Source organism: Clarias gariepinus, chromosome 24 (genome assembly GCF_024256425.1).
Source record: "Clarias gariepinus isolate MV-2021 ecotype Netherlands chromosome 24, CGAR_prim_01v2, whole genome shotgun sequence".
In the NCBI taxonomy this organism is placed as follows: Eukaryota; Metazoa; Chordata; class Actinopteri; order Siluriformes; family Clariidae; genus Clarias; species Clarias gariepinus.
Genome location: NC_071123.1, coordinates 13,533,403 through 13,545,983, shown reverse-complemented (window position 1 = coordinate 13,545,983; position 12,581 = coordinate 13,533,403). Strand labels below are relative to the sequence as shown.

At 39.1% G+C, this 12,581-nt stretch overlaps 1 protein-coding gene across 4 annotated transcripts in view; it reads right to left on the bottom strand.

The window, feature by feature from the left end:
• arhgef28a (Rho guanine nucleotide exchange factor (GEF) 28a) overlaps positions 1-12,581 on the bottom strand; it is a 92,395-nt gene that overhangs the window by 47,049 nt on the left and 32,765 nt on the right. For all 4 annotated transcript variants that reach the window (XM_053485677.1, XM_053485680.1, XM_053485679.1 and 1 more), the window contains exons 5-9: positions 11,975-12,158; positions 9,362-9,551; positions 7,877-7,940; positions 4,781-4,827; positions 4,512-4,578 (exon numbers count right to left, since the gene is read on the bottom strand). In XM_053485677.1, coding sequence (XP_053341652.1) covers positions 4,512-4,578; positions 4,781-4,827; positions 7,877-7,940; positions 9,362-9,551; positions 11,975-12,158 — 552 coding nt within the window. The remainder of the gene's footprint in view (positions 1-4,511; positions 4,579-4,780; positions 4,828-7,876; positions 7,941-9,361; positions 9,552-11,974; positions 12,159-12,581) is intronic.

Sequence of the window (12,581 nt, the reverse complement as noted above, 5' to 3'; positions counted from 1 at the left end):
CTGTGTGCAAGCAGAGTCTGCTGTCACATCTAAGTAGCAAGTCACTGCAAAATACATAAATTCTGTCATTTTTGTTACAGACAGTGTATCCGGACTACCTTGCGCCAACAGGAATGCAGCACAATATGCAACATAAGGCAGGTGAGGAACATCCACAGAAAACAATAATGGGCAACACTTGAAACTGGAATCGAAAGCTACTGTGAGCACAGACCTTATAAACTGAACAGCTGGGCAACACATTTTCCCCCCAATCTACAACTGTCCAGCTTCAGTAAGTGCTCAGTATAGCCTCACCTTCCCAGTTATGGTTAATAGTAGTGGTGCCCCAAATGCGTTTAAAAGTACAAAGGTTTGCTTGAATTGAAAACGTAACATGACGGATGTAGCGGGAAAAGAAAATAATCCAACTCATGGGGTTTTAAACTGCTGTTGATTCATAATTGAAGCAGTTTGAGTAACAACTGCTGATTGTTTACCAACATGACAGAAGATTCCAGCACTGACGCACCACATAGATTATTAAAAGACGAGGAGTTTTCAAGTCAAACCAGGACTTTGTGCAAGATAACGGAATCTGTTATCACAAAAACCTTCTAAAAACCTTTATTTCTCTATATAATCCCCTGCAAGATCCCAGTGTTGAATATCATCCCATGCTAGGATACTATCAAGGTAGAAATGCTGACCTCAGAAATTCTGGCCTCCCAGGAACTCCTTTGGTGCACCAAACAGGTTCGTATGATTTGCACCAAACAGGTTCGTATGATTTGCATAAAAGCAGACATTTAGGACAATTAGCTCTAATCCATGCTAATGAATAATTAAAATGGAAGTGGAAATGGCTTAAAGCGAGGTCAGAAATGAATAGAAACAAGTTTCAAGAATCAGCCGTTTCACTTGACTGCTGAGGTCTCCAAGCCACCATGGCCGGAGTCATTTACGGACTTACAGCCTACTTTAAAATGTGTGCGCGATTCAAATGTTTTATTGCAACCAGGAGTCTCATCAGTGTATTGTGCTTGAGGTTTTCTGTAAATGTCAATAGGTTGTTCACCCTTATTCACAATAAATTTCTCCACAGGTCCCGGTTTGTCTTAAATAAACCTTGTGTCATCTGCATAAAGGACACCAAACAACCACTGTACCTGCAGAGCCACCTGAAGCACACTAGAGACAGCAAGCGAAACAGGAGAGTGAGAAAATCCATTAAAAAAATGGATCCACAAAAAAAAAAGATTATTTTCTAAAGTTCTAAACATTAAACAACACTGACTAATTAATTGGTTTTCATTTGTATTACACCATCGTACACTCATTACATTTCTAACATACAATGTAATATGCAGTATAACATTTGGTGCTGCTGAATGATTTCCCCAACAGATTTTTATGAAAGAGTTCCCCAAAGCATTACATTCTATTAATTTTACCTTTCCCTTAAAGGGGTCATACAGGCCTACATGCACTATTTTAAGCTGTTTGGACTGAACTGTGTGTTAGGAGAGTGCGTACACAACCACTCTACGATGATAAAGAGCCGCCCAGTGGTTTTCTTTTCATTTATTACAATAACATGCCCCTTCTGAAATCAGGCCAATCACAAATGCCTGTCACTGTGACGCCACACCGACAGAGGTCGTTCCTACACTAGTTGATTGACACTGGTGTTTTAGCAAAGACCCGCCCCGAGTGAGAAGAAGCTGTCGGCCATTGTTTTTCGCAGCTGGAGCAAAATGGCGCCTAAGCGAGTGTGGTGTACAGTTGTTGGGTGTAATAGCGAACACAGCAGTCGTCATTCACTACCTAGGGTTAGTGACCTAGGGTACCTACCTAGGGTTATGTATCTGAGCCACTGAGGACGCAGTGGCTGAATTTAGTTTTTGAAGCTAACGTCCCCGCCGATTAACCTAAATGCGTTTATGTTTGCGATAATCATTTTTCACCAGACTGCTTTATAAACGCGGGTCAATATAAAGCAGGTTTTACTAGGAAGCTGCTCCTAAAAAATGGATCTGTACTAACGCTTCGTGTTCCTGCTTCATCTTCACCAGGCTCAGTGAGTAATTCCTTTTACTACTGTATGACTCTTTGCAGATCGCCTTTTCTAATAATCACGATGAATGCGGAGTCTAAGTTAACTTATACTCTCATAGAACATGGTTATGGCTTCTTTTCTGTGTACATCCGTCTCAATATAATCCCTAATCGCCCGTTTATAATAAACAATGCATTAAGGTGATTGTCTAGTTGCAAACTGTGTACGTAGTCGGAAAACTATATTATGCTTACCTTTGTTACGTTAGATGGTTTATAACGATGTCTGTCGAAGATTAAGAAGTCATGTAAACACATCAGTAAACACATCGCGTCCGTATCTCTCTCGGTAAGTTTCTCCGCTTTTGTTGTTGTTGCTCGCGGCAGCGTAACAGCCCGTTAATTCATGCACATGCAGTGATGAGAAAGACAAATCGAGTCGATGCATGTCCATTCTTTTAATTTCTGCGTTGTCAGGCGATATTACAAACTTCCGCGTAGGTTCCGTACTTAAATCAAACCAAAAACGACTGAAGAAAACAGGCTCAGGCTCTATAATCCAGCGTTTTCCAGTTTGGACTGCATTACCCACAAAGCACTGCGTTGTGGGCAATGCTTTGTGGGTAATGCAGTCCAAAGCATTGCCCGCACTGGACTACACTTCCGTGGCTATACCCCACGTGTGTTGTGAAGACACGCCCCACAGAACTGGGGGGGCGGGCTCAGCAGAGATCATAAGCATTTAAATTAGCATGTACTGAAACAGGTTGCTGAGAATAGAGCTAGTTTTTACCAGGTAAAATTAGTGTTTTTTTTACACAATAATTTAGAATTTTTAATTAACGTATAATACAAACTTTTCATTAGGACCCTAAAGATCATATTAACATTTAATGAAAAATATGATGTGTAGGACCTTTAAGTTCAGAATATGTGTTTAAGATTGAATCCTTTTAGTGAAGTTAATTTTGCACTTTGACCAGAAAGTGAACTTAAACTCAAATGAGAAAGTCAGTGAGAGCTGGAAGAGAAAGTCTGAAGATTGTTGAGAGTCTGATTGCCTAGAGTGACACTTTCATCAATGGCCAAGAACAAATGGAGCAGCATTAGCCATGGTCTGGAAGGATGGGTATACATTATTTCCCCACCTTGCGTTAGCCTTCAATCTCCCATATTCGTACATGTTACAGGTGTTAAGATGGACAGAAGCACATGCATTGCGATGCATAAATGGGCCTCAAACCAAACTGTGATTGTGGCCAGAGTGCTGAGGCTCAGGGGCTGTTCCTTAAAACAGGTCTATTTGGAATTTAGAAGTAGAATAAGGTTTGCTATCACGGTGGCCAATGGAGCTATCGTATCCTACCTTCACAAGTGGAGGGTTGAATCCTGTTCTGTTCATGCTTGACGGACATTCCAGGGGTCCGGGGATGTACCCCGCCCTGTGCCTCAAGTTCCCCACTATAAGCTCCAGGCAACCCTAACAAGATACGCAATATAGAAAACTGATGGATGGCTAGATGGAAGCTGTGGAGGCCATTTGAAAACAGTGTTCAAGAAACCAGTTTGAGATGATTTTAGCTTTGCGACATGGTGTGTTATCTTGTGGTTACGGGCATGGCCACCAACAATACTCGGGTAGGCTGTGGCATTTAAATTATGATCAGTTGGTACTATGGGGCCCAAAATGTAACAAAGAAAATCTCCCACACACCATTACACCACCACCACCACCACCAGCTTTAACCATTGATACAAGGCAGGATGTACAGTATCCATGCTTTAATATTGTTTATTCTGACCCTACCATCTGAATATGGTGGCAAAAATTGAGACTTATCAAACCCAGTTACATTTTTTCAAACTTCCATCGTCCAATTTTGGTTAGCCCATGAGACTTTAAGACTCAGTTTCTTGTCCTTAGCTGGCAGCAGTGGCAGCTGGTGTGGTCTTCTGCTGCTGTCGCCCATGTGCTTTAATGTTCAACATGTTGTGCATGCAGGGATGCTTTTTGGCATACTTCGTTTGTAAGAAGATGTTATTTGAGTTACTGTTCCCTTTCTATCAGCTTAAACCAGTCTGGCCATTCTCCTCTGCCCTCATAAGCATCAGCAAGGCACGGAAGTCCAAAAAACTGCCTCTCACTGGATAGTTCCTCTTTCTCAGACCATTCTCTGTAAACCTGTAAGTTTTCAAGGTTGTTTGCAAAAATCTCAGCAGATCTACAGTTTCTAAAATACTCAGACCTGTTCAAAGTCACTTAAGTCACATTTCTTACCCATTCTGACTCTCGTTTTAAACTTTAGCAGATTGTCTTGATTATGTCAACATGCCTGAATAAATTGTGTTGCTGCCCTATGATTAGCTGATAAGATATTTCCATTAAGAAGCAGTTGAACAGGTGTACCAAATTAAAGGAACCATGGTTGTGAACCTTTGATACTGTGCATGGAAATGAAGAAATAATTGCATACCTGAATTATCTATGGTGGGATTGTCTTTGTCTTCATTAAGAGAAAGGACAAGCTGTTCTTCAAAAACCTAATGAGAATAAAAAGACAGACAATAAACACACACACTCGCAGATAAGATAGAAATCTAGTGTTGCTCTCTAACTATCTAAACAGTCCTTTAGTTGGCTATTTTTATTTTATCTTATAGTTTAAAGGTATAATAAAAGAAAAAGCTTTATTGCATCAAATCACAAGCAAACAAACACTCAGACACAGAGAGAGACACTTACGCTGTCCAGCAGAACGCAATCCTCTATGTTTGTCGGGCTGGTGAGACCTAGAGGTAAGACATCCAGAAAACATAATCCATGAAAAGACGACCAAACCATTTAGGTTTACAAAATAAACTATACCTCAGAATAGGGTATGACTGAATAAGGTAAAAAACATTGGACACAAAGACAGATTTACAATAAAAGACCACAAGCATACTCTTTTGGACGCCGATGAATCTAACCCCGCACTAAGCACTCAGGTTACAGAGGATACTGATTCTGACAAGCACTAAAGTCACACAAACACCTTGTGGATCGAAGCCAGAGCAGTAAAGCAGCTATCACTATGGTTACCCATGTCACGAAGCGTGTGTGTGTGTTTGTGTGCGTGTCTTAAGTGCATCAGTACCAAACCTAAATCTGCCTAAGGCTTTCATAACACCTGTTTTTCTGATTTTTTTGCATTTTTACTCACTTAATCCCCTTTTTGCTAGCTATGTAAATATTATCATCAATAGTTTCTATCATCATCAATAGTTCAAGATATTTGAACACAGTCTACTGTCTATTGTTTTATTAAACATTATTACCTACAGCTTGCTGCATAGTGGTTTAGTCGTCACCACTGTCGCCTCGCAGCTCCAGGGTTGGAGGTCTGTGTGTGTGTGTGTGTGTGTGTGTGTGTGTGTGTGTGTGTGTGTGTGTGAGAGTGAGTTCATGGAGGATATAGCGGAGACAAATGTTTTGGATAAAGACTGTGATTAAAAAAAATAAATGTTTAAGTAGTGTTATAAGTCACTCTGGCAAAGGGCATCGTGTTAAACATCTGATCAGTTGAGGAATAAGATGCATAGCAAGATATATGCAAGTCCCTCTGGGTAAGGGCATCGCCAGATGCCATAAATGAAAAGGGAAATATGATGTTTTAGTCTAATAGACTAGAATTCAACATTTCTTTCCTATCACTATTAGACATGCTTGAAAAACTTAGAAAGAACAGACGCACAAAGACTTTTCCCTGTCTGTGTGTGTGTGTGTGTGTGTGTGTGTGTGTGTGTGTGTGTGTGTGTGTGTGTGCGTGTAATAATAAATCCCACATCCTACCACAATGCCCTCCTGACTGAGCCAAATTCACCCCAACAACCCTGTTTGAGCTAACTTGAAGTGACAAAACAGGGGGAGGGGTGGAAACAGGAAGTATAAACGGGTCGACATGTGTACAGTGAGAGCAACAGTGACCAAGACCATTATAAGGCAAAAAAGCAGCAGGGAATGGAAAACAGGAACAGGGGCTGAAAGATGAGATGTGGTAGAATAATAAATGATATAAGGAAGAAAAGGAAAGTGAGCGGATATGTAAAAATGATTAACCGCTACAAAGCCTTCCATGTTTGCAGTGTGTGCTGCCAAGTCATTCTTGCTATGGGACATCTCAGATACTTTGGTGCTATATCCAGACACATTTCTATATCAAGGTCAAGGTCTCTTCTCCTGCCCGCTATGTGATCAGAGATCATTTTAAAGAAAATCTTTAAATTCACCTTTTAATAATTAAAAAGTAAAAAAATAATAATAATGAAACTGGGGATTAAACAAGGTTTTTTTTTGTGACCTTATTAGAGCATACCCCTCATAGAATTGGTGCTCAACTCTGTTGTTCTCTGGTGGGGCATGGCTCAACAATAGATCATTTTTATAGACAAAATGCATTATCCGATGGTTATTACAACTAGACCATAACACACACTTTGAGGATCCTCTGGGAGCTATGGTGATTTGCTAAAAAAAAATCTTAAAATATGGGACTTCGCATATCCCAGTTAGGAAGCTGGGGTGGGAGCGCAGGGGCAGCCATGGGGCGGGAGCTTCTGGAGGAGACAGGGTTAAGGGCTTTCCTCAAGAGTCCAACTGTGGCAGCTTGGTTGAGTTGGGACTTGAACCACAGACCTTCTGATTAGTACCACAGAATTCAGTAAGAGACTTTCAATTACCTACTGTATACTGTATATACTGTATTGTAACTAGTTGTACAGTGGGGCAAAAAAGTATTTAGTTAGGAACCAATTGTGCAAGTTCTCCCACATAAAAAGATGAGAGGGGTCTGTAATTATCATCGTAGGTGTACCTCAACTACTGTTTGAGAGACGAAATAAATAAAAAAAAATCCAGAAAATCACATTGTAGGATTTTTAAAGAATTTATTTGCAAATTATGGTGTAAAATAAGTATTTGGTCACCTACAAACAAGCAAGATCTCTGACTCTCTCAGACCTGTAACTTCTTTAAGAGACTACTCTGTCCTCCACTCGTTACCTGTATTAATAGCATCTGTTACCAGTATAAAAGACTTCTGTCCACAACCTCAAACAGTCACACTCCAAACTCCACTATGGCCAAGACACAAAGAGCTGTCAAAGGACACCAGAAACAAAATTGTAGACCTGCACCAGGATGGGAAGACTGAATCTGCAATAGGTAAGCAGCTTGGTGTCAAGAAATCAACTGTGGGAGCAATTATTAGAAAATGGAAGACATAGAAAATCACTGATAATCTTCCTCGATCTGGGGCTCCATGCATGATCTCACCCCGTGGGGTCAAAATGATCACAAGAACTGTGAGCAAAAATCCCAGAACCACATGGGGGGGCCTAGTGAATGACCTGCAGAGAGCTGGGACCAAAGAAACAAAGGCTACTATCAGTAACACATAATCTGGTGGAAAAATTGATTTGGTGGACATGATTTTCTGGATTTTTTTTTTTCTTATTTTGTCTCTCATAGTTGAGGTAAACCTATGATGAAAATTACAGGCCTCTCTTATCTCTTTAAGTGGGAGAAAAATTTTTTGCCCCACTGTATTTGCAACTATGTTGATCTTAAACCTCAGAAGAACTAATACTTACAAAAATGTATGTCATATTTTTATAAACAGTTTCAAACACCAGATTATTTCAGTTCAAACACCGGATTATTTTTTATTAAGTTTAATATTTATTACTGAACACCATGACCTAGTTATTAATTAATGAATAGTCATTAAATTTGACCAAATACCTTGGGAGTGAGGGGCTTAAATGGAACATGTGTGACTGGCATGCCTCAGTGACTCACCTCCACTTGTGTCATCTGTCTGGTTCAGTCTGATTCTCTGTTCCACCTCAGTGAGCGCAACCTCCTACAACACAGCATTATATCTTAATAAGAATTGTTAACAAAAGACACAAGGATCTGTTGCGAATGAAAAATTGCAAAAAAAATATGCACAAAAATTAATAAATAAAATAAAAATTCTGACGGTGTCAAAAATTTGGGACTACTACTATGAAACATGATTGAAAACCACCAGTGGGAGGATGGTTTTCTGTTTTATGCTACACTCAAAATGAACTACAATTGTTACACAAAAATGTTCATCCTTGAACAAGTTATCGGTTTGAATGCCGATTTTAAATAACTTACGAGACTTATACGCCTGGCTGCTCAAATTGTAAGCTCTAATGCTACTACGCGACCATAAAGACCTCAGAATTGGCAATAACAAAAAAAAAAGATTTTGTATAGTACAAGAAATGTTATGGTAATTATGATAAACTAAACACTTATTACTCAAAACGGCTAGATCAAGGAACATCACCAATTTAAGTGGTGAGGATTTTTTTAGACCACATTATTCAGCACTTTTTTACCAGGTTTTAATAAGGTTTTAAACACTTCTTAACCCAATTTTAGCAATTTCCTTAACTGTTTTCTTTGCTTGAGATGAGCCTTTTTGAGACAACAGAATGAGTAACTGTCTGAGTAACATCTTTTACTTTTGTTAACATCTTCCACCATGGCTGTCTAAGAAATCAGAAGCTACTCACTATAGTAATAGTAGTGAGTGAGTTAAGGGTTAAAAGAATTGTTGCCAGCTGAAACATATTAATCACTGCATTAATTATCCAATTAAAGATTCTTAAGGATTTGCTTATTTAAGTCAAAATGGGTTTTTTTTTAACAGCGATGGTACAATTATGATCGAGATCAGTAATTTTCAAACAAATGGAACTAACAAAAATAAGGGAGGGGAATACACATGGTTACCGCTGGACCGGCAACGCCCACAATAATGTTTATTGCTTATAAGTTTATAACTGTTCTAAAAAGAATAAGAATGATTTCCTGTCACTTCATTAGATAACCCTAACTAGCAACACTAGTATATTCTCTGTGCTGACAAAAGGCTATTAGTAACTTTAAAGGTGGAATGTTTCCTGCTTAATGCAGAAGTTTACATTGTGACTCGAAAAAATTCAATTGCTTTATACGGATATTAGTGATAATTATTAGTGATTTTAGTGATTCTGGTGCATTCTAAAAGCACTACACCAACAGTACGGTCCAAATAGATACAACCAGAGACCAGAGTGCTGACCAAATGTATGTATTTCCTTCTTGTATTTGACTAGTCACAATGATTTGCAATCTTTGGTAACAAACAAATCTAATGAAATGGTCCCAATCCTACTAATTGTTCCAAAGCAGAAATCTTAATGTACAGCTGTGAGACTGTACGCATGTCAGTGTGTGTGAATCATCAGCAAAGTACACACTCACCTGCACATGGCTTTCCAGATATCCCTGTTTTTCTCTATAGAGCTGGATACTCCTCTGTGGATCAAAATGAATTTTGTGTTCGACTGTCAGGGCGAGGGAACTGGTTAGCGGGCACAGCCTGAGAAGGTACGATTCATCAGCCCAGATTTCTGACATCCACACTGGACTCTCCTCGCTACATGCTGAAATGCTGAACAAAATATAAGAACAATTAGATATAATACAAATTCTCCACACATACAGTAGCTTATACTTGTGCCCGAAGCATGGGAATAAATATACAGTAGTGCACTCCCCTGCATATTTAAAAAAAGCGTTTTATTTAGTGATGTGTTGAACCTTGTTTCTAATTTGGCTGTGACATGAGCACAGGTCAGGGGCAAGGCGTGCGGAGAAGGCGGAACACCAATAAGTCCCGGGGTGCAGTTAGCATTCTAGTTCCTCTTAAATGAGTTCAGTGTGGTTCAAATGAGGTCAGTGTTTTATAAAGAGCATGCAAGTTCTTCCACTGCAACCTTAGCAAAATTATGTCTTTGTGAATCTTCGTGTTATCCTGGGACAGATTTGGACCCTCTAGTTTAACAAAATGGAAACTGTAATGCTCCGGCATGCAAAGACATTCTATACAAAATGTGTTACTTTGTGGAATAGGTCCATATATGGGTAAACACACCTCTTTGTTCATGTCATATATTTATTTGTTATACAAAAATCAGTAAGATGATGATCAATTCTGTAATATAATTTGCACAAAATGCCACTGACTTAGCTTGTGTCTCATCAGTGTGTATTAAAAATAAACACTAAAGATGTACATATCATTACAGTTGCATTGTGCTTACATTCACAAAAGCAACACAGCACAAGCCCATGATAGATCTGTTTCCTCCAAAGTGCCCACACCCCACAACTCCCAAGTGGCATTCGGTTGTACTCTATCTTGGAGTGTCTCAGACACTGCGCTGTCACTATTTAATTGATGTAAGGTCCATTAATAGCTAGGGAATAAAAGTAGTTACAGGCACTCAGGATACACTTAGAGAGGAAAAAGAAACAAATCAGGAATATTATATTATCCTACTGTATATTTATTATACACCAGCCTGCGCAAACAGAGTAACACATTTCAGTATTTCATTAAAAGACTTTTAGCCTGGATTACAGCGGGCAATCACCATGGCATTGTTTCGACAAACTTTTGCAATGTCACGGCATTTATTTCTGCCCAGAGTTACATTATTTTTTAGCTGATCTTGTATAGATGATGGAAAAGTTGATCCAATTTCTAAAGTCTTCTTCATCACATTCCAGCAAGTTTCAATGGGGTTAAGGTCAAGACCCTGTGGTGGCCAATTCATGTGTGAAAATAATTCCTCATGCTCCCACACAGTGCTTTCATAAGCTGAGCTTGATCAACTTTGGCACTGCCATCATGGAATATGCCTGTGCCACCAGGGAAGTAAAAAACTCACTTGATGTGATAACCTGGTCATTCAGTACATTCAGGCAGTCAAGCTGACTTCATTTTATTGCTACATACAGGCGCCGAGTCTAGATCTGGCCGACTGAAACAATCACGTATCACAACACTGGATCCACAGGCAATAGGCATAATGGGTGCATTGTTTTATGTGCATCCCTTCTTACCCTGAAACACCAATCCTGCTGGAATAAGGTCAATCTGGACTCATCAGAACATATGACCATTATCCAATAACTCAATGACCAATTTTCATGCTCCCTTTTTTCATGCATTGTTTTACTGATTAGTTTCACTAACAAGTGGTTTTCTTGTGGCAACACAAAAGCTTAGTCCAATATCTATCAGTTCTCATCACATTATGCATATGAAAATGCTCTTACTTTCCTCATTAAACAGAAATATGGTTCCTAATGCATTTTTTTTTTCAATTATGCAACTGTACCAAGCTTTCTTATTCCTGTTCTTTTTCCTTCGGAAATTGACATTCCTGCACTATCCTTTAAAATTTATTCTGTTGAACAGTTCTGAATTGCCTTAGCTGTTATCTTTGCTTTACCCAGGCTAATAATAGGGCCCTTTCTGGAACACTAACGTCTTTTCCATGACTACAGGCAACTTCTAAAAACATTGTTGTTTAAAAATGAGAAGCATCACTGCATCAGTTAGTAATTAATTATTATTAATCCAAATTATTCAGTCAAAAGTATTTGTTTATTGAAATCCAAACAGCAAACCTATTTGGAGTAAAGATGTATAATAATTTAGTAATCATTAATTATTCATTTAGCTAAATATGAATTGATTGGCTCCTACTGATATGGGGCTTTTTCTCTCTTTTTTTAATAAACTGCATAACAATGAGGGTTTAAAGAAACATTTAACACACACACATACACACACTCACAAATGCATTCACACACTACGATAAATTTGGGAACGCCAATTAGTCTAATGTCTTTGGGCTGAGGGGGAAAAACAGAGTACCTGGAGAAAACCCACCAAGCACGGGCAGAAAATGCAAACTCCACCCACACAGCGGGAATCGAAATTGGATGAGAATCAAACCTGGACTCTGGCTGTGCCGCCCATTTGCAATTTATTTTAGTAATTTTTTTTAAAATGTGGCTCACTTAGCTAATGCACTTATGGTTTCTGCATGGCCTCTCCTCTGCGCCAGTTCAGTAGGAGTGTGTCCTTCCTCATTGGGCAGTGTTGCCATTTCCTGACCTCCAGATTGATGAAGGTAAAAGAGGGTGAGGTGATACAGACCCAAACGCACAGCTATGTGCAGAGGTGTCTCAGTGTGGTGAAGAGCTGAAAGAAAAACAAAATGTGAGTTAGCTGAAAAAAAAGTCACTCTTTCCCAAGATTTCCTCAATTAATGTTTTGATGATGGCGAATGGGAGAGTCATCTAAATCTAAAATCTCTATGTTTCATAATGATCAGAATCACAACAACTTTGTTTGTAATTTGCAAACAAAGAACATGTTCAACATCAAATGTTTGTTCCAATTGTTATGGCTGATTGATGTTTCTCTTTGCAGCTTTAGGTATGTTTTTAAACCCTGCATTCTCCTGAATATATAAACTTCACAATTCCTGCAGTGATTACTTTACCCTGGACTGAGTCAGTGAGCAAATGCAGCCTGAATGCAGCATAGAGCTCACTACATGCTTGCTTGCTTGTGTCAGTGTGTGTGCGCAAGAGAAACTACAGTTTAAGTATATGCAAATAA